General features: G+C 34.5%; 1 protein-coding gene across 1 annotated transcript in view; it reads right to left on the bottom strand.

Annotated features, from left to right (window-relative positions):
* Positions 1–730: 730 nt before the first annotated feature.
* LOC125647282 (uncharacterized) overlaps positions 731–23,244 on the bottom strand; it is a 32,207-nt gene continuing 9,693 nt past the window's right edge. The window contains exons 2-10 of the mRNA XM_048873968.2: positions 14,098–14,215; positions 13,713–13,881; positions 12,965–13,240; positions 12,680–12,845; positions 10,627–10,678; positions 6,872–6,982; positions 4,834–4,947; positions 3,357–3,440; positions 731–1,838 (exon numbers count right to left, since the gene is read on the bottom strand). Coding sequence (XP_048729925.1) covers positions 1,752–1,838; positions 3,357–3,440; positions 4,834–4,947; positions 6,872–6,982; positions 10,627–10,678; positions 12,680–12,845; positions 12,965–13,240; positions 13,713–13,881; positions 14,098–14,215 — 1,177 coding nt within the window. The 3' untranslated portion in view covers positions 731–1,751. The remainder of the gene's footprint in view (positions 1,839–3,356; positions 3,441–4,833; positions 4,948–6,871; positions 6,983–10,626; positions 10,679–12,679; positions 12,846–12,964; positions 13,241–13,712; positions 13,882–14,097; positions 14,216–23,244) is intronic.

The raw sequence follows: 23,244 nt of genomic DNA, 5'->3' as shown, positions 1-23,244 counted from the left end.
TTTCAGCTATAAGTAGGTCAAATAGTATAGTGTCCTGGACTTTTTCTCATTATGGATAGGTGCTGACCGATAAACAGACAGAAATACTGCATTATACCATTGTACAATCCATGTATGATGTTTAGCATGTGCATCAAATCTGATTACCCTACCCATATTGCTATATTGTTTTGTGCCTATTAAACTACCCATGTAACTTTGACCTTGAAAAACAATAGCCTTTTCCTATTACCCGGTATCTTTGGGTACAAAGTTTGACAATCCTAGCCTTATATGTCTTACTTACAAAGTGCTGGATGATCCCAGCTTTATAAGTACTATAACATGTTTCTATCTGAACCACAAAGTGCTGGATGATCCTAGCTTTATAGTACTATAACATGTTTCTATCTGAACCACAAAGTGCTGGATGATCCTAGCTTTATAATGCCATAATGTGTTTCTATCTGAACCACAAAGCGCTAGATGATCCCAGCTTTATACGTACTATAACACGTTTCTATCTGAACCACAAAGTGCTGGGTGATCCTAGCTTTATAATACCATAATGTGTTTCTATCTGAACCACAAAGCGCTGGATGATCCCAGCTTTATACGTACTATAACACGTTTCTATCTGAACCACAAAGTGCTGGGTGATCCTAGCTTTATAAGTAATATATAACACCAGAGAGATGCACTGCACCATACATAATACAACCCATCGATGACGTATAAAAACAGAAAGTGCTACATGTAATTTCTTTATTTGCATGCAAGAGACTACCCATTCATCAAGAATGTGCCTTTATAATGAGTAGCAAACTATATGAAGGTGAATATCATGTAATAAACTCCACAAATACACTACTGATTTTATCAAAAATCTACTTTTGTGTACCAAGCAGATCACGGAAAAGAGTGCACCCTCATTTTCTGTATAAATACAATTCTATCGTGTGAAAGACTCGCAAGTAAATACATCACATGCACCCATATCAGTACCAGCATGTTGTGCTTGGTTTTCTGTGAGGAAAAATTAATTAAACAATTCAAGCACTTTAAGAGAAAAAAAACCATGAAATTTTACTTCTTTAAAAGAAATATTTTTCAATGTTAAGTACATTTTTTTAAACATCATATCTTGATAACACCACATACCAAAGTCCTACAGTACTTTCAAAAAACACTATTGCACTGAGTTACTGTACTTGAAGTAAAGTAAATGCTGTATACTAGTAAATAACTAAAGAAAAATTGAAAATATAAAGGGACTTGTGCAAATACTATGAACAGTAATGGATGGCCCATAAAAACAAACAATTGGAAATAAAACTCAAATGTGAGAATATGATTAATGTTTCAACGTGCTGTATAAACTGTCACAGATAATTTTAAAGAATTCATCTCTTAGAACACCATTTTCTACACACTTGGTGTGGATACTTTCCCTATACAAATGAAATTCTGTCCTGCAGCACGGAGAACAGATCCAAACAGAAAACATCACATTCATTTTAGTAAATAAATCTGTGATGCGAGTCCAAGCATTATTAACTTAAAGGTACACCCATCTTTAAACAGAATCTATAATCATTGAATACCTTATACTGTAGTGCAAAATATATTACAGTACATTGTACAAGTCGATGTAAGTAAAAACAGCACTATATAAAATGTACAGAAAGTAAATCGATATATGATATCCATTTTTGCCACACTGCAGCTACACAACGATTTATCCCGACACATTAGTGCCTACTAACGATTTGTCACTTCAGTAGAGCTTTCACCTCTTCTTTTTCTGCACACTCTAATAGAGACAGTCCATCTGGAGATGTTACAGTTTTGTCAGCATTCTGTGTCAAATTTTTTTTTAAAAGTTATTCATTAAAGTTGACATATAACAGCTAAATGGATAAAAAGGTACATGTAAGTTTGTGAAACATTTTTTTCAGTTAGTAAACCCTGCATATTCCTCTACTCCACTTGTAATATACACGACAACGTAGAATAGAATCCTCATCAATCACCCAACCAGCTTAGCATGCAAGGTCAGAAAGCATGACGCATTTGCGTAACACTGTGCTCCTAATGGGGGGCAATCAATGTTTTATTTAAAGGACTTGATTTAATTCCTAGAGTTGCATTTTGTGATGTCGGTGGTGAATGTGGAGGAGAGAGAGTACGGGGATTGGCATCCCCCTCCTTTGGTTGACCATTTTTGTTTTGGTCAGTTTGGGATTTGTGATTATATTTCATGTTTCATGGACAGAAAAGGTATAAACTTGGGTTCCCCCTCTAACCCTTTGAAAAATTTTCTGAATCCACTCCTGAATGTCCAGTATGTAAAATTTCAATACAGTTCAGCATTTTTTCCCCGCGGTTGTATTTGGTGATTTTCTAGTTCATAAGTCAGGGCCGTCAATCTCTTTGAATTGGGAAACCCCCCAAAATTCCCAATTTACTTATCTAGAAATTCCCAATATCACAAACCGTTACATTGTGTGTATAAAAAAATTAGATTGTGTTAGTTTCGTTTTTACTTGTATCTTCTTGTGCATTTTCGACAAGGGCCAAAAAGTAAAATTTCCCACGTTGACCCAAAACATCGATAATTTCCCCAATCTCATGGGACCCGGACCCTGTACCAAAAAGGACAGTGACCGCACTGTAAGTACGCGAATAATTATTTTGGTGGGCATAGAGTCTCAAAATTTATAAATTGATAAGCAGTTAGTGCTGCAAAATGTTTTACTGTAATTAGAAACAATTGTCATTAAAAAAACAACTAACAAACAAAAAACTAGTTTATCTATCTCCCAAGCTGAAGAGTGCTACATGAACCTTTGACATAAAAAAAAACCCAACTGCTATACAGAGTTATCTTTCTTGTGTACATACATGTATATAAATGTGATTACAGAGTGAGACATATTTTGGTGCAAATTCAGCTATCAAAAAATTGGTGGTAGGATACTAAACCACTAAAATAAGCCAAAATTATCACCCGAGAAAAAAAACGGGACCTGTATATGGGATATAAGTATGCATAGAGCAGTGATTTTACAATAAATTTGACTGAGCTTGCGGGTGTCCACAGTACTTGTCTGTTGAATAATTGTGCTCTTGTTTTGATCAAATATTTCCTTAAGTGTAACTTTTTTTTACCTTGACTTTACAAAGTTGAAGATTACAAAAAATTCATAAATCCAACACATTCATTGATTAAATATTGCACCCATTAGAAGCATAGTGTTTCACATAAAAACAATTTAGAAGTTAATACAGTATAATGTACTGTGTTTGTCAATTTAGAAGAAAATATAGACTTTTTCAGAACTTTCACCCAACCTGTGCACAGGACCAATACTTACTAGTTTTAATAATGTCTCCACACTGGATACATGACCCTCCCACACAGCTGCCAACAATGGGGTGATGCCATGCTTGTCTTTTTGCTGTCAGGTAAAAAAGTGTATAATTTAAATACATCATAAACTGAAAGCACATACAAAATATTCAAGTTTTCACAATTTCATATTTTAAACAATCGACAATAAAACTTAACAAGAGCACAAGCAAGTGATACAACCAGTCGCGACTAGACGTATTTATCAATATATTGGTGATACTGCACTCACTCGCGAACGAAAACTTCCTCAGATGTAAGTTTTATTCTATGGTTATTAATGCTCTATAAGCTAGATTTTATCTGTCAAAAGACAATTTAAGAATGGGTTCTTGTCATTATCCAGACAAGTCAGATAATATCAGCCGTTTATACATATCTACATTTCCAACGTTTTTGCCTTTGATATATTTACAAATTGTATTGGTAGGCATTTCCTCACAAATACACTGCAGTTGTAAACAATGTGCATATGAATACAATGATGAATATAGTACGTCTAATCTAACAGCTGTGGTTTCAATAGAAATGAAAGTAGTATGTAAATATAAGAAATAAATTTCATTTTTGAAAATACATGAGGGTATGAACTGCAACACTTCACGCTAGAATACTTTTCATGAAGTGCCACTAGTATTTCTTAGTATTTTTTTCAATCTGATGAAACGTGGGTCAAGAAGCGAAATTCCTTTTGCTAATGTTTGTAACATTTAATGCTAACTGGGGAACTAGATTTACAGAGGACTATTTTTCAGTGGAATCAACATGTATACTTAAATAAAACTTTATTTCCTCATTAGAAAGATTTGTCTCAGTAATCTATGTTGAAATCTTCTAATACAGTATATCTTCCTTTACTACAGGTCAAATTCAACCAATAATATTCCTGTCTCAAGCAGGGCTTTAGCTTGGTTTAAAAGCATACAGCCTTTTAATCGTCATATTACAACACCCCTATAAAATTTTAAAATCTTGCCAATGGTTAACATTTTTTTCAGATGATCAAGATATCAACCGAAATACTAGATAGAAAACCACAACAGTGCTTTGACGAGAAAGTTCTCTCATCCAGTTTTACAGTTGATATCCTGATCAACCAAAAAAATTGTATTTTTTTCTAATAATTCAATTTCCTTAACTGATTTCAAAGCAATGAATAACTTAAAAATGTTACGAACTGTATCATTCGGTTTTATACTCCAAACTTCAAAGTAACATTTCTCAGTTGATGTAGCATCTTCGCTAGCCAAGGATTTACAATCTGCTCCGCTTCTCTACAACATTGTAGAGAAGCGGAGCGGATCGTAACCCTTGGCTAGCGAAGATGCTGAAGTAGGTACAGTATCAACAATTTTTTAAAAAAGAATTAGAATTACTACATCATCCACAAATTAACAAAACTTATATGATAAAACAAATCAATGCTGTTGAAAGTTTCCTACATTGATGTTGGCTCCTTTACTGACAAGGTATTCAATAACTTGTGCTTGTCCGTAATCTGCTGCAAAGTGAAGAGGGCACCTGCCTTCCACCGCCTGGTTTACCACGTCAGCTCCCTATAACAAAACACCAGAGTCAGTCATTCTGTCATTATGGCGGGAAGTCAGCTATTGTTGACATTTATATTCAACTCTAGCTCTTCATCAGGGATTTTACCAAATTTAAATGCAGCAACCCAATGTCAATTTCCAAAAGAACACGAGAAGGATCTGCATCATTAACAAGGGGATGGGGGACAATACTCAACTGAAATCAAATATTACACCAGACTGGAATCAAACAAAAAACTTCAAATCAAGGATTGGTCTTAAAAGAACTGTGTTTGAGACTTAGTAAACATCTTAGTACATTTATCACATCTAAGCTGAGGTGTGTATTATTCTGACAGAAATGATAATATGTTTAACTTAATATTTCTAAGCAGACATAAAAGTTTTCAAGTGTAATTTTTCTCAAACCATATGGAGAAACTTATATGAACAAGTAAAGTTAACAAACCATGAACACTCTCATAAATTCTATAAAAGATAGAAAATGAAGAGAAAGGTATATACGGACCCCTGGATATACCAGAGGTGGATCAGGTTCCTAGAAGGAGTAAGAATCCTGTCGACCTGTCACACCCACCGGAGCCCTATATCTTGATCAGATAAACAAGGTAATCTGTAGTCAAATTCAGTATGAAAACAAAATAATTGTAATCAAGAATTGGTAGGTATATTTGTATGTATGTTGTGATATTTTCCAACATTTTGATATGTAAATAAAAAGTTAGTATGACTCCAGAGTTAAACATACTTACACTAAACTGGATATTTTTTGTTGTTGTTTTCCCTTGAGTAGCTGATTTTTATAAATTTGCACTAAAGAAAAGACCTTTTCGAATATACTGTAAACCAACTTTTATTCGCACGCAAGAAAATTTCCCGAGATTAGCGAGAACCTCAACGTCGCGAATATTTCTCATTGCGAACCAGTCCTTGTCTGTCACCTGTAATGAAAAGGGCTTGCTTGCGAAAATTACTCACCGTGAACCAGTTTACCACAGGTGAATCGTGAAATTTAGTAGCTGCAAATAAAAGTTGGTTTACGGTATTGTAGCCCTTCCTCCAAAATGTCAGAATGCTAAAAATCGAGGAGGGCAGCAAAATTTCAGGTCCTAATGGCAAATAATCTTTATCTTGAGTTGCATATTTCATCTATATTCCAACATAAAACTCTCGATTTTAAAATTTTGAACAAAATGTGGTTACTAATGGGATCCAAAAAAACAGGAACTTCATTTGAAAGATGTATGTATTTTATACTTATCACCATTGCCAAGTTGCATTTTTCCAAGACAATTTTGTCATTTTCCTGACTACTATATACATGTATTAGTTTGTTTGAAAATATCTTTTAGAAATCTTGTTAAGTAATTGTCCTTCTGTCTTTTTTAACATTTGATACTTCTAGATTTTTATGCCTCTGCAACTAAATTTGAAGCATAATAGTTTACCTATCCGTCCATCCAACAAATCATATATGGTAAATAGCTTGAACGGCTATTCCTCCTACAGTTTTCAAGCTAGAATTTTATATCATGCAGGGTGTAATTGTACGTAAACTAAGGTTGTGTATACTATCACTGACAAGATTGAGGCTCCCTCAAATGAATGGCTGTTAAACTGTAATTTTCAGGTAAAGTATGTGATAGTGGTATATTGTTAATCGCATCCCTGTAGTTACCATAGATTGGCATGCTTTGATGCCCCGCCCCTTTCATGAATCAGGTGTTTATACAGGTATGATATATGCAATACTTTCACTGGTGTTGCTTTCCAGTATAAACCTAAAAAACTGATAAGTAATCAGTTTATTACTTGTCTTCTTTCATTATAATTTCACATTTCAATACTTCAATACGACTTCGCAAATGGTGAAATACAATTTGCAAATAATAAAACGTGCAACAAATATTATCGCATTGATGAATATTACCTGTTCCTCCACAAATTTCTGTACGTCATTTATTTGTCCGTTTTTAACGTTCCAAATAAAACTCGTCATATCTGCCAAAATATTATTAATGAAGTTTGCAGCAAAGAGTTCCTCTCAATCTCGCTGAAAAATAAAACCGGAAGCAATATCCGACTTTGATGCAAAGCAACAAAACTTTTGATTGGTTTAAAGACCATTATGATCGACCAATAAAACAACCTGTTTTAGATGAAAATAAATATTGTCATATCGCGCTTAGAATCGTCGTACTATTTTTGGCAAGTGCGAGTTCTAAGTAGAAGAAACTACCGGGTAATTACGGTAATGTTTCAAGGGTCAGATGCAAACCCAATAATCATAAACAAGAGGCCTATGGGTCATATCGGTCACCTGAGCAGCAGTTCCTAGCAAGAAAAAAGTTTGAGATGCAAAACTACATGTATCATTATACAAGCAGCTAGCAGCTTACTGCTTAGTTCAGAAAAAACTATCCAAAGGTAACGGCTAAAAATTTATTAATTATCAAACTTACCAACAAATCCATTAATTATCATATGCCTTTGTAAACGGGTATGGCCTTTCATATTAACAAATTTCAATGAACGATGCTTAATTGTGCCAAGTTTGGTTTCGTATGTACATATTGGCATGTAAAATTTTGATCCCCTATTGTGGCCCCACCCTAACACCAGGGGTCATGATATTTACAAACTTGAATCTCCACTCTGTCAGGAAGTTTTCGTGTAAATTTCAGCCCTTCTGGACCAGTGATTCTGGAAAAGATCTTTAAATGACCCCAACCTATTTTTGTGAGTATCTCCCCTTTGAAGGGGATATGACCTTTCATTTCAACAAACTTAAATTCGCTTAACTAAGGGTGGTTTGCATCAAGTTTAAATGAAAATGCCCCAGTGGTTCTGGAGAATAAGATTTTCCTATTTACTGGTCATGGCAGCATGTACAATTTTAATCCCCTAATTATATGTGACCCAACCCTACCCTCGGGGGGCCATGTCATGATCTGAACAAATTTTAATCTACTCTATATCAGGAAATTTTCACTTAAATCTCCACTCTTATGGATGAAGATTTTTAAAGATTTTCTTTATATATTCACATGTATAACTTCGACAGCCCCCCCTCCAATTGTGGCCCCCAACATACCCCCCTCCCCCTCCCCCCCCCTCCCCCGCTATCACACCACATGCTGTCGCACAATTGCACAACACACTGTCATGCCGTCGTGCTATCACGCTAATACACAACATGCTGTTGTGCTATTACACAACACTCTGTCACGCCGTCGCACTAATGCACAATACGCCGTCGCGCTGTCAAGCTAACACACTGTCACGCTATTGTGCTAATACACAACACGTCATCACGCTAACACACAACACGCCGTCGTAATTTTACACTGTCCTGATTGTGTGTTAGCGTGACCGCATGTTAGCTTGACTACAGAAACGTTAAAGTGCCTTGTCTTGTTCATTTAACATCAACATGTCGATATCAAGAAGTTATGGTGTCCGGATAAGGCCATGTGCAAAAGCGTAATAGCGCGTTTCTTCAAACGCGCTATCATGCTAACCACAAAACATGCCATCGCGCCAATACACAACACGCCATTGCACTGTCACACAAACATGCCATTGCGCTATCACGCTTATCACACAACACGCTAATACACAACATGCCGTCGCTCTGTCAAGTCAAACTATTGCGCTGATACACAATCGAACACAATTTACAATGCAAACTTGCGACGACGTGTTGTGTGTTACCGTGACAGTGTGTTGTGTATTAGCGCAATTAGCACGACATTGTGTTAGCTTGACAGCGCGACAGCATATTGTGCAATAGCGCAACGTCATGATAGTGCGACGTGTTGTGTAATAGCGCAAAAGTGTGACGGCATGACAATGTGACGGCATGTTGTGTATTAGCATGATAGCACGACAGCGTGTTGTGTATTTGCGCGACAGCATGTGGTGTGATAGTGTGACGGCGTGTTGTGTGCGCTAGTACACTTTTGCACATGGCCCTATCCGGACACCATACTCGATGCTAAAAAATATTTTTCCCGTAATTAGTAGAATTTTCCCCCTAATTTTGCAGATTTGTTTTTATTTTTACATCATCCCTGATAGAGGCAACGAGAAATCTTTTCGATAACTCCAACATTCTATTAGTTTGAGAATTAATGATTGAGAATTCCAAGACTTCGGAAAATTATTGAATAACTCAATATATGAGAGTACAATGAAAGAAAATAAGATAAAAATGCAGGAAGTCAGGTCTTCAACAAGCACAACTACAATACAATATAGTTTGAGTCACAATATTTTGAGAACTTGAACATTCGATTACCTTTAGATTATTTATGTTTTAGCAGTTTTGAGGTTTCTCTATGGATATACATGTACCAGATGTGGAACCAGGTGTTCAGGAGGAGTAAGCATCCCCTGTAGATCGGTCACACCTGCCGAGCCTTATATCTTGATCAGGTAAGCAGAGTAATCCGCAGTCAAAAATCAGTGTGAAACGAATGGACCAACAATTTGTATGAAATACGTCAGATTACATTTGACCAATTAACAGGTTGTAAAATATACCATTCTCCAAATTACAAGGTGATCATTTTCAAAGTCCTAAAATATATATATTCCTTTAAGAGGAAAACAGTGCATGGATGTGAGTTTCATGTTCCTTTTATTCTCTCATGGGAAACCAAATTGCTCATTAACAAGGCATGATCTTAATTCAATTTTGGGAACTGCATTTTTAAAGTATGTGTACACGTTTCTTCTTTTGGATTTAATAAACTCTCTATGAACTCGTTTATCTTGTTTTACCATTACTGAATTATTATTACAAAATGAATCACCAATAATGATTGCTCATTCAGGCAGTTCCTGTTTTAAGGTCACCTTAGCTAAGCTTTTCCCAACCCATGCCACCGTCTATCAGTACTTTGATTTAAATTATTATATTGTCACACATATATTTTTGCTTTCTTTCCACTTCAAGAAGAGAACGAGTACCAATCAACCTATTAGTTTCAAATTTCCTAAACGTCTTTCGACAAGAATTAAGAGAAGCTGTCAGTAGCCAAACTTAAAAATTATGCATCTTATCTTAATTGTATTTCTTTAACACTTTATAGAAGTATATTTCACTATTTTTTTGTCCTTGTTACCATGGTAATAACAAAGTGATCAATAACATTGTATTATTTAAGTTTAAGTGACTCACACATGCAATTTCAATTATTTAATCAAAAACACTACTTAATTTTAGCATTCTTCAATAAAAAAAAATTTGCACTTTCCAAGAAATTCTCCACGATTACTGACAGCGTCTCTTAACTCATCACAGTCCACACTTTATCAAAGTTGTATACTATGATGTATTGATTGATTGATGTTTTCTGCCACATTCAACAATTTTTCAGTTATCTGGTGGCGTCCAGGTTTTATTGGTGGAAGAGAGAACCCAGATGCAATGTACCTGGAAAGAGACCACCGACCTTCCGCAAGTAAACTGGGAAACTTTCTCACTTACCGATGCGAGCGTGATTTGAACCCACGCCGACCAGAGGTGAGAGGCCGTGTGATTTTGAGCGCAATGCTCCTACCACTCGGCCAAGGAGGCCCCTCACTATGATGTAGAATTATTCTTTGAAAAAACAACAGAATACTATTATAATCTGACATTTTATTGCAGGTTTTTGGTCATCTTTCACACATGCTTACAAAGGTCACTTGTACACTGTTTGACAGACTGTCAAGTTTCCTAACAAACCAGCTGATTCAAAAATAACTTAAAGCAATACTTCTCAGCCAGGGATAATTAAGTCTAGGGTAGGGATATTGAAAACGAATATATGAAATAGAATAAGGCATGATTTTTAATCATAAACCAATTATCAAAATATCAATGACGAATAGGATTTCCTAAAGGATTCTCCCATTACACTTTCAAGGAAAACAAGTTCTTGATTTTTATGAACCTATAATAAAAATATGAATTACCCAGTTCATATATATATATATAAATATTCTTGCAATTCAAAATAGAAGGAAATGCTCTGCATTCATGCAACATTTTAAATGTCTGAAGACTTCTTAATTTCACATCTGCAACATTATTAACATTTTAAAAAATGGCCTTCTGCATAAGATTAGCAGAAAACATAGTGTAATGATAAGATTCCAAATTGCCATAGTTGTATATATTGTAATAATTCACTAAAAAATTATTGCTAACTAATTTTCAAGCAAAAAATATAATACCAACTGGTGGTACATAAAAATGTATGATAAACTGTCACATCATGCACTTAGGATCATAGATATGCATGACCATGAATCTTAATGAACTCCAAAACACTATCATTTTAACTTATCAGCTTATGAACACCTAAACTTGCAGGGGAAAATATCATATTATGACATTTTTATATCAACTGATATGTCAGACATTGGGGTAAATTTCATGGAAATTCAGTGGGAGAAGATATCCGAGTGAAAATGATGTGAAAAGCACGTCTCCTAATACTGCATACACTTAATTAACATACAAGATTTTATCATGATGACATACCAAGAAAACAATCAGACATCATTCTTCATCCTCAAAACATTTATCCTCTTTCACATAGTGACACATTTGTGACACTTGTTTTTCACAGCCAGAGATGAGAAACACTCGCATCTAATACACACACAATATCCATTTCATTTCACCTATTTATAAAAATTCTCGTATATATGGTGCATAAGACTTTATAAAAACAGTTTTATCATACGAAATACAATGATTTTGACAGAAACTAATTAAAACCAATTTTATCACAGGATAAATTTTTTTATCTAAAAAATAATTATAAAAATTTGAAAAAAAATTTGGAATTATATGAACAGTATCAGATCTCACAGAAAACGAAAACAAGTTAACAACACGGTCACACAGCATACTCAATACATTAAATAATTCAAAAAAATTAGAGTGAATTTTCTTCACTTGGTATATTACAATATGTCAACAGCTTTCTATATACATGATATATACAAAAATACTCAATAGAACACACCCCAATTGACAATTAAAGAAGAATTAAGAGGGTAATACAAGTACAATGAAGAAATTTTATATTATTTTTCAATGATAATTTAACTTAATCTTGGTAATACGTAGCACTCTTTACTAATGATCAAGATCCACTGAGGCATACTTTCAACAACCATCAATTTTTCTAGCTTTAGAGCAAAATGGAAATCACAGTATAAGTATGGCAAATAAATGGTTGCTAAGGAAATATGTTGCCGATGGAAACCCTTTGTGAGACAATACAATCACAGCAGGAAGATCTGGGGGGGACTAAATATTGCAAAACACCAGTGTCATGACAACACGCACAGCTTTATCACCATGTTGTCACCATGCAATTATTGCAATGTTTCCATGACAAAGATACAATTACATATATTGTCTTGTGAAACTTTGGGCTAAAATCCATGAACATTGCAGCATTGGAATGATTTATGATTGAGCACATTTTGTTGTGTCCTCAAATAATGACAGATGATATCTACAATATGGCTAACCAAATCTATAGCATGGAAAGGTGTCGTGGAAGTGTTTGTCTTCTTTTGAAGAAGTCTGTTGAATTTGGAAATCTTCTAACAAACAGAAGGAAGATTTTCCCAGAACACACTCACTCTTTCCACTTTTGGTTGTCTCCATCGTTGTAAAGCAACACAACACTACAGCCACAAGAAAGGTTTCACTAATCAAAGTTGGTGCTATCGTAGAAGCAAGATAAAAATCACTAGCATTCCTAGTGGCAATGTTTTTGAGGAGGAAAGTGTCCTAGATGCACTGTTTATTGTCCCTGAGTTTTTGCCAGTTCCTGTGGCATCTATGACATTTTCTTTACTGGGGTCTACTGGTGTTTCTTTGAATTTTGTTGCTGAAAAATAAATAAAAATCAATATTAAGCATGTTGTTTCCTTTCATAATAATGATTTAAAATATCTTTGACATATTCATAAAAAATTTAAAATACATTAGATTCCTGAAACCCCTTACTTGTTGAAATGGTAGTGGTTGTGGGTTTTCGTGTTGTGGTGATGGTGGTGGAAGTGGTACTTGATGGAGAAGTTGTCACTGGTTTTGGAGTGGAAGGGGTTGTTGTAGTAGATGTGGTAGTGGGTTTTACAGAGCCACTATTGTTCTGTGGGGCTTGAGTGGAGGATGGGGTGTGGGACCCTGGCGTTGAGACAGTCATCACTAGCCTCATGTTACTTGATCTACATGCCCCATCTACTTTGTTGTTCATGCCATTGGCATTTCCTGTTGATGTTGCTGTAAAAAATTCAACATATCCTGTGAAACTAATATCTAATCTGAAGATGCTTAATACTAGTTAAAAAATCTTCGGAGTTAGAAATATAAGTTTGCTGTTCAATTCTGTGTAGTACTATTTAAACAAAATTTTGGATTATTCAATATCTAAATTACACAAGATTTACTGTAAACACATGTACAAATTACATTACTGTACACATATACAAAGTATATTACTGTACACAGTACATTACTATACACATATACAAAGTATATTACTGTACACATGTATAAATTACATTACTGTACACATATACAAAGTATATTACTGCATGTACACATGTACAAATTACATTACTGTACACTTATACAAAGTATATTACTGTACACATGTACAAATTACATTACTGTACACATATACAAAGTATATTACTGTACACATATACAAAGTACACTACTGTATACAGATGATTCTGATATAGTAACTTACTCATAAAGTAGTATTTTCCAGGTGGAAAGTCAATCATTCCCGGTACTGCCTGGAACCGACGAATCAGAATTGTGAAATATTGCTCTGTGTTGGGATCTGAGCAGTTGATCACCATTGTAGCATTAACTGGTATATTCAGTCTACATCTGTCGTATTCTGTCATTGTTACCTGAAATTAGCAAGAGTTATCTATCTTAACACAGTTTTTCTGTAACATAAAAAAGGATTTCATTTGGACAGCAATGCACTGATTATAATTCATTTCAAATTGTGTCTAAGCATGTGATTCATACTTTTCTGAATTAATCTCACCAATAGATCAATTCATTACTCAAAATTTCTTAGTTGACATTAAGGAAGTACATGCGCACAATCTCATACTTACAATGTAAACTATATAGTATTCATACAAGCTAGATGACGTGCTGGAAGGATAGAGGGGGCACCTGAAATCTATACTGTCATCTAGTTCGACATTTATCTCGCTGTTTGATTGTCTGAATCTGCAAAGACAAAAAAGATTCTTGTAAACAGTGAAGATCATGTAACCTTTATGCATTTCACATTTCAATAATATTTTTCAAAGCTTTTGAAGCTTCGTTCCGCAGTCATTGTTCCTTACACAGCCCAGGTAATAGGCCAGGCTGCAGAGTTAATTATGATTGAACTGCAGTGTTTCATTAGTCACAAAGTGATGAGAACAGTTTAGAGGCTCCTTTAGAACTGAATTGACCTGGCCTCAGTTCAACATGGTTGATGGAAAAGGTTTTGATTGAAAAGAAGTCTGAGCTTTGTACTTCATCTCTCTTTCCAAACTAATCAATCAAAGCAGCAGAAAAAAATCTGTGTGATTATTGTACCATCCCGATAGGAAAGAAAGATAAGTATTGAATCTGTCAACAATCAGAAAGACAAGATTTCCACACCAAAACAAGCAAATGGGAAAAAAGCAATTTTTCTCCATTTCTTGACCTCATGAATGACGATTACATTGCCGAGATTTCACATTAAACTGTCCCGTAATACACTGAAATATTATCAAATTTACATAATGAAAATTCATCTTTCAAGAGCCTGATCATAAAATGAATACAAAATAATTCATTTTTATACTCCTTTAATTACAGGGGGTATAAACTGGAATCAAGCGTTGCAGAAGACAAGTCTGTCAGCCATTGTTCTGTAGACCTGAGCTGGAGCTCTATGGTTGTAAACAGGGAGATAAACTTGACAAGGCTAGGGAAGAGTTCACATGATAACCTCTAGTAATTGCAGCCATTCCAATCAAACGCCATCACCACAACTTATAATTAAATGTGACTGATTGGCAATAAACGGAATTTCCATGTCGCTTCTGTTAGTCTGAATGCGGACCTGGTGTTTTACTTTGTGAAGGCATATTACACTCTAATGAAGCAAGCTTATAAAATACAGTCCATTTGGAGTTTAACATGGCATACAAAATTTATGCCTTCCCATTGTCTTTAATCTTTAATCTTGAAATTTCCAACCGTTTTCTATATATTTGCTGGAAAATATCAGCTTTTAACTTTCCTTTGTGCTGAATAATTTGTACTATTCCAATGCCACAAAAATACCACCAGTAAATGACAAGAAATTTTTTTTCATCCAGATTTTCATGCTTTATGCCTGTAACTTCCACCTGAATACATTATCTGATTCAAGCCAGTGTATTCTACTATCAAAAAAATTCTTAACTGTTTAGTAGAATTGAAAAAGAATGTGGCTGGCCACTGTCCAAGCATAATTCTGCCTGGTTAAATTTTCTGTATAAAGCTTGGGGGTATTGGGGTGGATGTCTACCCAGAAGAAAAATATCTTCTTATGCTTAATTTGTTAAGGGGTTGACAAAAGCAAAGTGATGGCTGCATGTCTGAAAGGATAATATTTGTTGGATTTTTTTTCTCTACTGAAAAACCCTTTCAGAATGTTCTTAATTTAAAGCAAACTTCTTATTTGCATTGATTCTAAATAGATAAATAAAATTGGGATTGGAGATAATTTCAAATTCTGCATGAACATTATTAAAAATAATTTGTGGCTTTACACATACATACATACATACACATATATCATACAGGATTCTAAATACAGAAATGGCTGTTAAATATTTCCTAGAACAATAGATCAGAAGAAAATAGATTGGTAAACAAATCTCATTCTTCAGATATAAATGAACATTACACATGTCCCACTGACAGACAAATTTGACAATTGTTAAACAGAATTGTTCACTATTGTAACATGCAGCATATGACGGTTTAAATGACTTTATAATGAGGGTGCTGTACGGCCCGGTTTTATTGTGTCTCCTGTATAGGTGGTACACATACCCTGCAATACCTGTCAAAAAGTCAGGTGCAAAATAGTTTCAGATTTGCGTGACTAGAAAACGTCACACGCTACATGCCATTTAGAAAATTGCACTCCTGATGATTCCACAAGGAACATTAAAGAAAAGCCCTTGTAATGTACAATTTGTATGTCTTACAAGACATCCCATACAGTTATCAATACTTATGTGCAGAGATCACGAAATAAATGTGTAACTATAAATCATAATTAATTGTCCATTAGGATAAAAATCACATTATAAACTTGCCTCATATGGAAGCATTAACACCATGTAATCACCGAACTTTTACTTTCTGAATACGAGACTTGCTAATAGACATTATGCTAATATGAAAATCAGCAAGACTGTTTTGAAAATACATTCATTCTCCAATGAGATACTTTAAAAACATCTTAATTCACCATTAACATGGGCAGGCCATATTTGGTAGGTTGAAAACTTATATGAAATGGCACTTCATCAATGAAAGGAACCCATATTCTTTTCAGCAGTAATATTTCAATGGTTTCCACCTTGGGACTTTCTACACAGATCAAGATCTAGATAACACATTAAAAAGAAACGTCTTCAAGATGTGATGAAATTATTTTTTAATACAGTAATGTTATTGAATTGATATGTTTGTAATTGTCGAGGTTTCCTGATTCCAAGTCAGCATTGATTTAACCAAGACAGGTGGAAAAAAGGAATGAACTTAGCGTTATCGTAATCTGAATTGAGGTAATTTATAAATGGCCATTGACCACATACAAAAGAATCTTTTTTCTCCATAACACTTGTTAAAAAAGTTCTCTGAGATTTAATGGCTTTTTCATGACCGCCCATTTTGACATGCCTCATATCTGATCATCGATATAAATAACAGTTTCTGATTAAGCACATTCACTATTTTAACCGTGTCTCATGAGATCCAAATACGAACTATTCAAAAAGGCCATGTCTATTGAAGTTTTTTTTTTTGATTAGGAAGTTTTAGTCAAGCCTCATTTCAGTACTAAGTGACTGTAAGCACTTCTAAATTGTAATACTGGCATTCTTTACAGTACCCTGCTCACTATTAAATGTTTTTGGTTAGGGTTAGGGTTCCACTTTAAATGGTTAGTGTCTGCAAGGAATTAACAAACACTAACTTATTATAGAATGTTTATTGACATTTCTCAACCTGTGGGAACCTTTCCCAAATTTATTCTGTTTAATACATCAGTAAGAAAATATTACAATATTATTATTTTCATAACTGATAACATTTCTTTTTTACCAATCCTCTAATGGTGGCCTACTTTTGTCACATTTACACAGATTAAAATTCTTTTCATAACATCATTTCAATTTCTTTTTTGAATTGTTTTTATTAATATTTTTACAAATATGAATGATATCTGAATAAATTTTGTTACTGAAAATATTTCTTGCACAAGGAAATAAAAATCTTATAATCCTTATACACTTGATGATCAGTATATCCAACCAATATACGTTCCAGGAAAAAAACTTTCTGAATCTGATCACTGTACCAATAGAAATATGTGACCATATTGTTCCCTTTCATCTGATGTATTGAAAACCCATCCATCATTGAAAAAAGAACCCAGTCTGATTAAAACAGCCAAGTCCATCTGGAAAACTGAAGCAATAACTTGGTGTCTCAATGCTCCATGATGTACAAACATGCTAGGGACCTCTGACACAGACTCGTGACTGTGGATAAATTAATTAATCAACGATCCTCTCTAAAATCTTTAAAAAAAACAAAAAGTAGAATTCTCCCTCCTCTCTTTCTCTCAACACTGTACACGCTACCTTTCTATATAAAATCTAAACAAAAATATAGTGCTCTCTCTCAACACTGCACATTTGCTTCTTTTATATTATACAGTAATAATGCAATGGATGAGCTGGTGGTAACTGACAAATTATATGTATGCCTCTTTAAAATACCCAATGTTAAAGCAAAGCACATAATGGATGATGGTAATTTGCATCACAGCCCTGGATGTAAAACAAATAGTGCAGATTGCATTTCCAGGCATAAACATAATAAAAACTGCTGTAAAAATTATCCTTTCTCACCTCACATACCTTCTGACAAGTTTTTGGAGTGTGGTGGTAGTTGAGAGTAATTTACGAGCCTTCATTTGTGAGCAGATGGAAGAAATAATCATCAAAAAATGCCACTGATGAACTCTTTCACACCTTCAGTATTGAAGAGTCACATCCAGAAAATTGTCACAACAATGACTAGGGAGATACCATCATTAATCAAAGCAACCAGGAAAATAGGGGAGGGTAGTCTGCACCGTTCCACAGGAAGCCCAAATTACAGGTGCCCCACAATGTAAATTACAGGTGTCCTTCTATAACTGTCTCTCTCTCATCAGCATTTAATCAAGGCCTGTTGAAAGCTTGGTATGGAGCCATGCAAACCCCAGGATAGGTCATCAAGATCTGGAAGACCCCTCCAACAGACCTCTTTGAAGCAACTTCCACACAGAGTGTGCAATTCCTCTAATCATTCATAGGGAAAGCCTTACTGACCACGTAAAATCTAAATTATATAAAAATCTTACCCCTGACACTTTCTTTTGTACATTTATAATTTTAAAAAAACTATTGTAATACTTTGTCTTGATCATTTCAAAGTTCTGAAAGTAGTTTCAAAATTTGTCAATCTTCATTCTTGCAGGATATCAAAGTTTTAAAAACCAAACATTAAAGAAGCAGACTAATCTCTCTAAGAGCGACACATGTATTAACAAGACAGGGAGTAAGCTAGTTAATACCTTGGCAAAAGATGAATTACTGACCACAATTTATGGGTGGTCAGTTCCAATAATAGACTCAATAAAGAAAAGATACAACTTGGCAGCTGTTGTAACATGACTTGGACTGGTTTAGCTGTTGAAGACGAACCAGAAAAATTACTAGACATGCAAATCCCCCAATCTTTTTTGTCTTAGTAATAATTACAAATAAATTACTCCATAATTGATTAAAAATAGGAATCAAGCAGCACTTAGTCTGCAATAATTGCAATTGTAAATGGATTTTAGAGGAACCTTTCTTGTGCTCTCGCCATAAACTTTCTCTACAAATGTTGGATGATTCTTTGCACATGTCTAACACATTCTCTCAATCAATTTTATATGAAAACAATCCTCAATTTTTTGTAGAACCCAGACAAGGGGAGGAATAAATCAGATCAGTAACGACGATAATCAATTCAGCATTGTAGGCCTGAGGCTTAATTTTCAATCAAATTGTTTTAAAGTTGCTATTGATGTGGAGCTATTTGGTAGAATTCAATATTATTTCTGTGAACTTGATAAATGATGATACAAGATATGTAAAATGTTTAAAAATTAAACTTTAAAAACATAGTAAATGATATACTGTATAGAGAGTATTTTCTGTAGTTGTCCATTATTGCAATATCATACATAAATGGTAGAAAATCATTATTTGCGTTTTCAACTGCAGCGGTTACATTATACATGTATCTACATGAACCTAGGAACATGTATATATTATATATATTTTCCTATCCACAAAAATCTGCAAAAAATGGACAACCGCATAAATTGCCCTTTATACAATATCTTAACTATCAATATTCAAAAACACATGAAACGTAAAATCTGCAAATCAAGTTTGCAGTCATGAAAGATTTCAGTTGTACATCGCTAGAACAATTCTTAATCCATTCCTTTTCATTATATCAATTACCACATTGATCGTTATGTCTGGTTAATAGTCCATACACGAGAGTCAAAATTACAAATGCAACTTCAGTTTGATTATGGGTTTTTATATTTGATCATCTAACATCAACTTATATACAATGCATCACCATACTAATATCAATGGAATTCAGAAAAATATGAATTAATGGAACTTCAATCCTAGAGACGTTCACGTTGGAACTCGGGGGCATCTTTCCCGTAATACAGTAAATGCAATTCATATGAATTATTAAATCTGAATGGTGTTACAGTATCAGTAGCAGGTTGTTCTATCCTTTATAGTTAAACATTAATCAATACATATTATTACATGATGTGAAAACATGTCACATATATAGCGCAATAGAAAATAGTTTCAATTACTTTAAAAGATCACATATTGAAATTTTCTGTCATCACAGTACTAACCAAAATTGGACTGAGAATCAAAACCCCAAATTGAGATGCAATATGAATTGCATTTTGTATCTTTCATCTAAAAGAAATATTGCTTTGCAATACTGTCTGATCCTTCTGGACAATTCAACATACACAAAACCAGAGACATTTTAAGGGCATATTAAATTGGTGTAGTAGGTATACTGACAGACACAACCCAGAACACCCATCAATCACCACCAATAGCTGCCACTACCTTGAGATCAATGTCCATTAGCCCTCTAACCAGAAAATGGGGGCTATGGGCCTCTTAGCCAGCATTTTGCCTCATTTGGACATCTCTTGATGAGTATACCCTTCTTAATTTCCAGTCTCTCTGGAGAACTTGGATAATGCTTACAATTTGTGGAAGAGGATTGCACTTGGATGATGTATGGCTCTCTAAGAGCTGGTCATTGTATTGTCCCGACTCTGATTTATTATCGGACATGGGTAATCATAAGCTGGTATCTGCTGATCAGGGCAGTAGGACATCATTTTACTGCTTCCATTGATCATATCCATCTGGCATACATACACATACCCAACGTTATGTAAGCAACTAGCTGCTATATTTGGAAGAAAATGTAGCTTGGACAGGTGGTATCTCTGTAATGTGTTTATTGAATCTAATGTCATTTCTTCAGTTCATTCAGAACTTAAATAAAGTTATGTCTCCTTGTGACCCCTCTCTGTCTCCTTGTTCAGTAATAAATTTACACAAGCCATAATGGTCAGTTAATGATCCAGCTTTCAGGTACATAATGTCACATCACAATATGTGCTCGGTATTGGCTTGATCAGCCACCATGTCTAATGTTGAATTATAATAAATAGCACATGTAGCGGTCAGAGTAGTCAGAAGAGATAAAAATCAATAGTTTTATCAATTGTGTGACCTCTTCTTCATTAAAATTAAATTAATGGGATCTTCATGGTATCCTCTTTGGCCATGGGTGATCAATATGCACTGAGCTATGTGTAGAAATGCTTTATCATCAACATGAATATTTTTGTGTGAAATTCTCACCCTTTTAGGCCTTATCCAAATTTTTTTCTTCCTTCAAATGTTTGCAGTTCATGGCACTGAAACTCCTTTTGTTATGCAAATGGCTCCGAAAAAACTGATACATAGATGTAACACATTTGTGCATAGAAGGAGGGAAAAAATAGAGGCAATTTGATTCCATATGTCTATTTAGGCATTTGTTCCTGTGCGAGATATCTGTCTTGTATGTAGGTGAGTGCAAACAATAAGTTGGTGAAGATCCCAACAAGATTCCATTTAAGAAGAGAAAGATAATACGTCACCCTCTAAAGGTTTTTCACCAAATGTCTGGGTTGGAACAATGGGCAAACACATTTCCCTCAAGAGGTTGATAAGATCTTCTTTTTTAAAAGCCCCCAACACAGTTTGTCAAAGCCACTTTTAAGAAGGCCCCCAAATACTGAATTCACCACAAACAAATATGCTGTAAATCTTCACATTGTTGTGAATGCTAATGATGATGGTCAACCCCTCTGTTGCTCAACCTCTTGTCACACCAGTAGAAGAGGACTGCCAGCTGTCTCTAGTGTGTACAACCAAACATGAAGCAATTGACTTTCACCCCAGGAAGCAAATCAAGAATGGACACCAGGCAGATGACATGAAAAATGGCCCAATCACAAAACACAACATGGACATACCTAAGATGCTAAGAACATGTACTTGGATACATAAATCTACACAGCACTTCAGAATTTCTCCCTCTGTTAAATAACAAAAATGTGGTCTATACTATAATTTCCAAAGCATTACAAATGTTCTGTTTCATGTTGTGAACTGTTTACATTCATGGGAAGTTGCAACATTTTTCAGTTACTTTAAAGTATATATTAATTTTCTAAATTGTATTATTCAAGTGCTTCTCATTTTCAGAGCTGAAAAGAAAAAGCATGAACTGTCTGATGCTTCATTAGAGGTGCTAAGAGTGCCAAAAGATCTTTCCAAAGATAACATTAAACAGATGAATTGGAGGAAATTCCAACAGAACAACTGAGAAGGGAAGGGAAATGTACCATAATGTACCAAGATGACATATTGTGAGTATGATAAACACCTTTTTCCTAATTGTTCAGCATGCCAAGGGCTGATAAAGCATCTGGGAACGAGTTCTCCTGTTCCATATATTGTCTACTATTACCACAGACTTCCACATTTCATACTCATGATATCGTGTCCCGTTATACATTTTAATCTTGTATTTCAATTCACTGCTAACAAGTCACAGGTGCTGCAAAAACAGTTGTGGATGTATTATAATGGTATATTTACTTAATGCTATGCATTTCATAACCTATCTTGCAATTTAATGCCAACAAAAATTAACAAAAGCTACTTAAGATGGAATTTCAGAGCATTTCATACATCAACTAGTAATTCAAGATGGAATTTTGGGCAAATTTCTTTCACAATAAAATCTATTATCTATGCAGGCATGTTCACAGTTCATTACATGTTATCATAACTCTTATATGTCACCTCAATTTGAATATTTTGCAGACTTGATACGAGTCTCAACAGTTCTGTACAGGATGGACCAATGAATTAATGCTCTCCTAGAAACCAATTCCAGGCAGGAACATTTCCCTAGAAGCAATGTTTTTTACCTCCATAACTTGACATATGCAAACATGATCCATTCTGTGGACATGATCTATATCATTTATCTAAAGCTAACACATTAATTTTAGTTCTGATTGAATAGTGGGAAATCAACTTGATGTTTTCAGTATCATACGGTTTCAATTTTGTTAATTATTATACCCTGAAATCAATCCATTATGTCTGAATGTGCCTGCTTTGACAACTTTGTTGCAAATTATGGTGCTTATATGCAAATTTTTATGTGAAAATTTGCAATTTTACTGCAGGAAAAATTGAATTTAGGAGAGGTAAGTCATTAAACACTTCACATGACAATTATTACATCACACTATAATACACAGCTATCAG

Source organism: Ostrea edulis, chromosome 6 (genome assembly GCF_947568905.1).
Source record: "Ostrea edulis chromosome 6, xbOstEdul1.1, whole genome shotgun sequence".
Classification (NCBI taxonomy): domain Eukaryota; kingdom Metazoa; phylum Mollusca; class Bivalvia; order Ostreida; family Ostreidae; genus Ostrea; species Ostrea edulis.
This window is presented reverse-complemented; position numbering and strand designations above follow the sequence as displayed.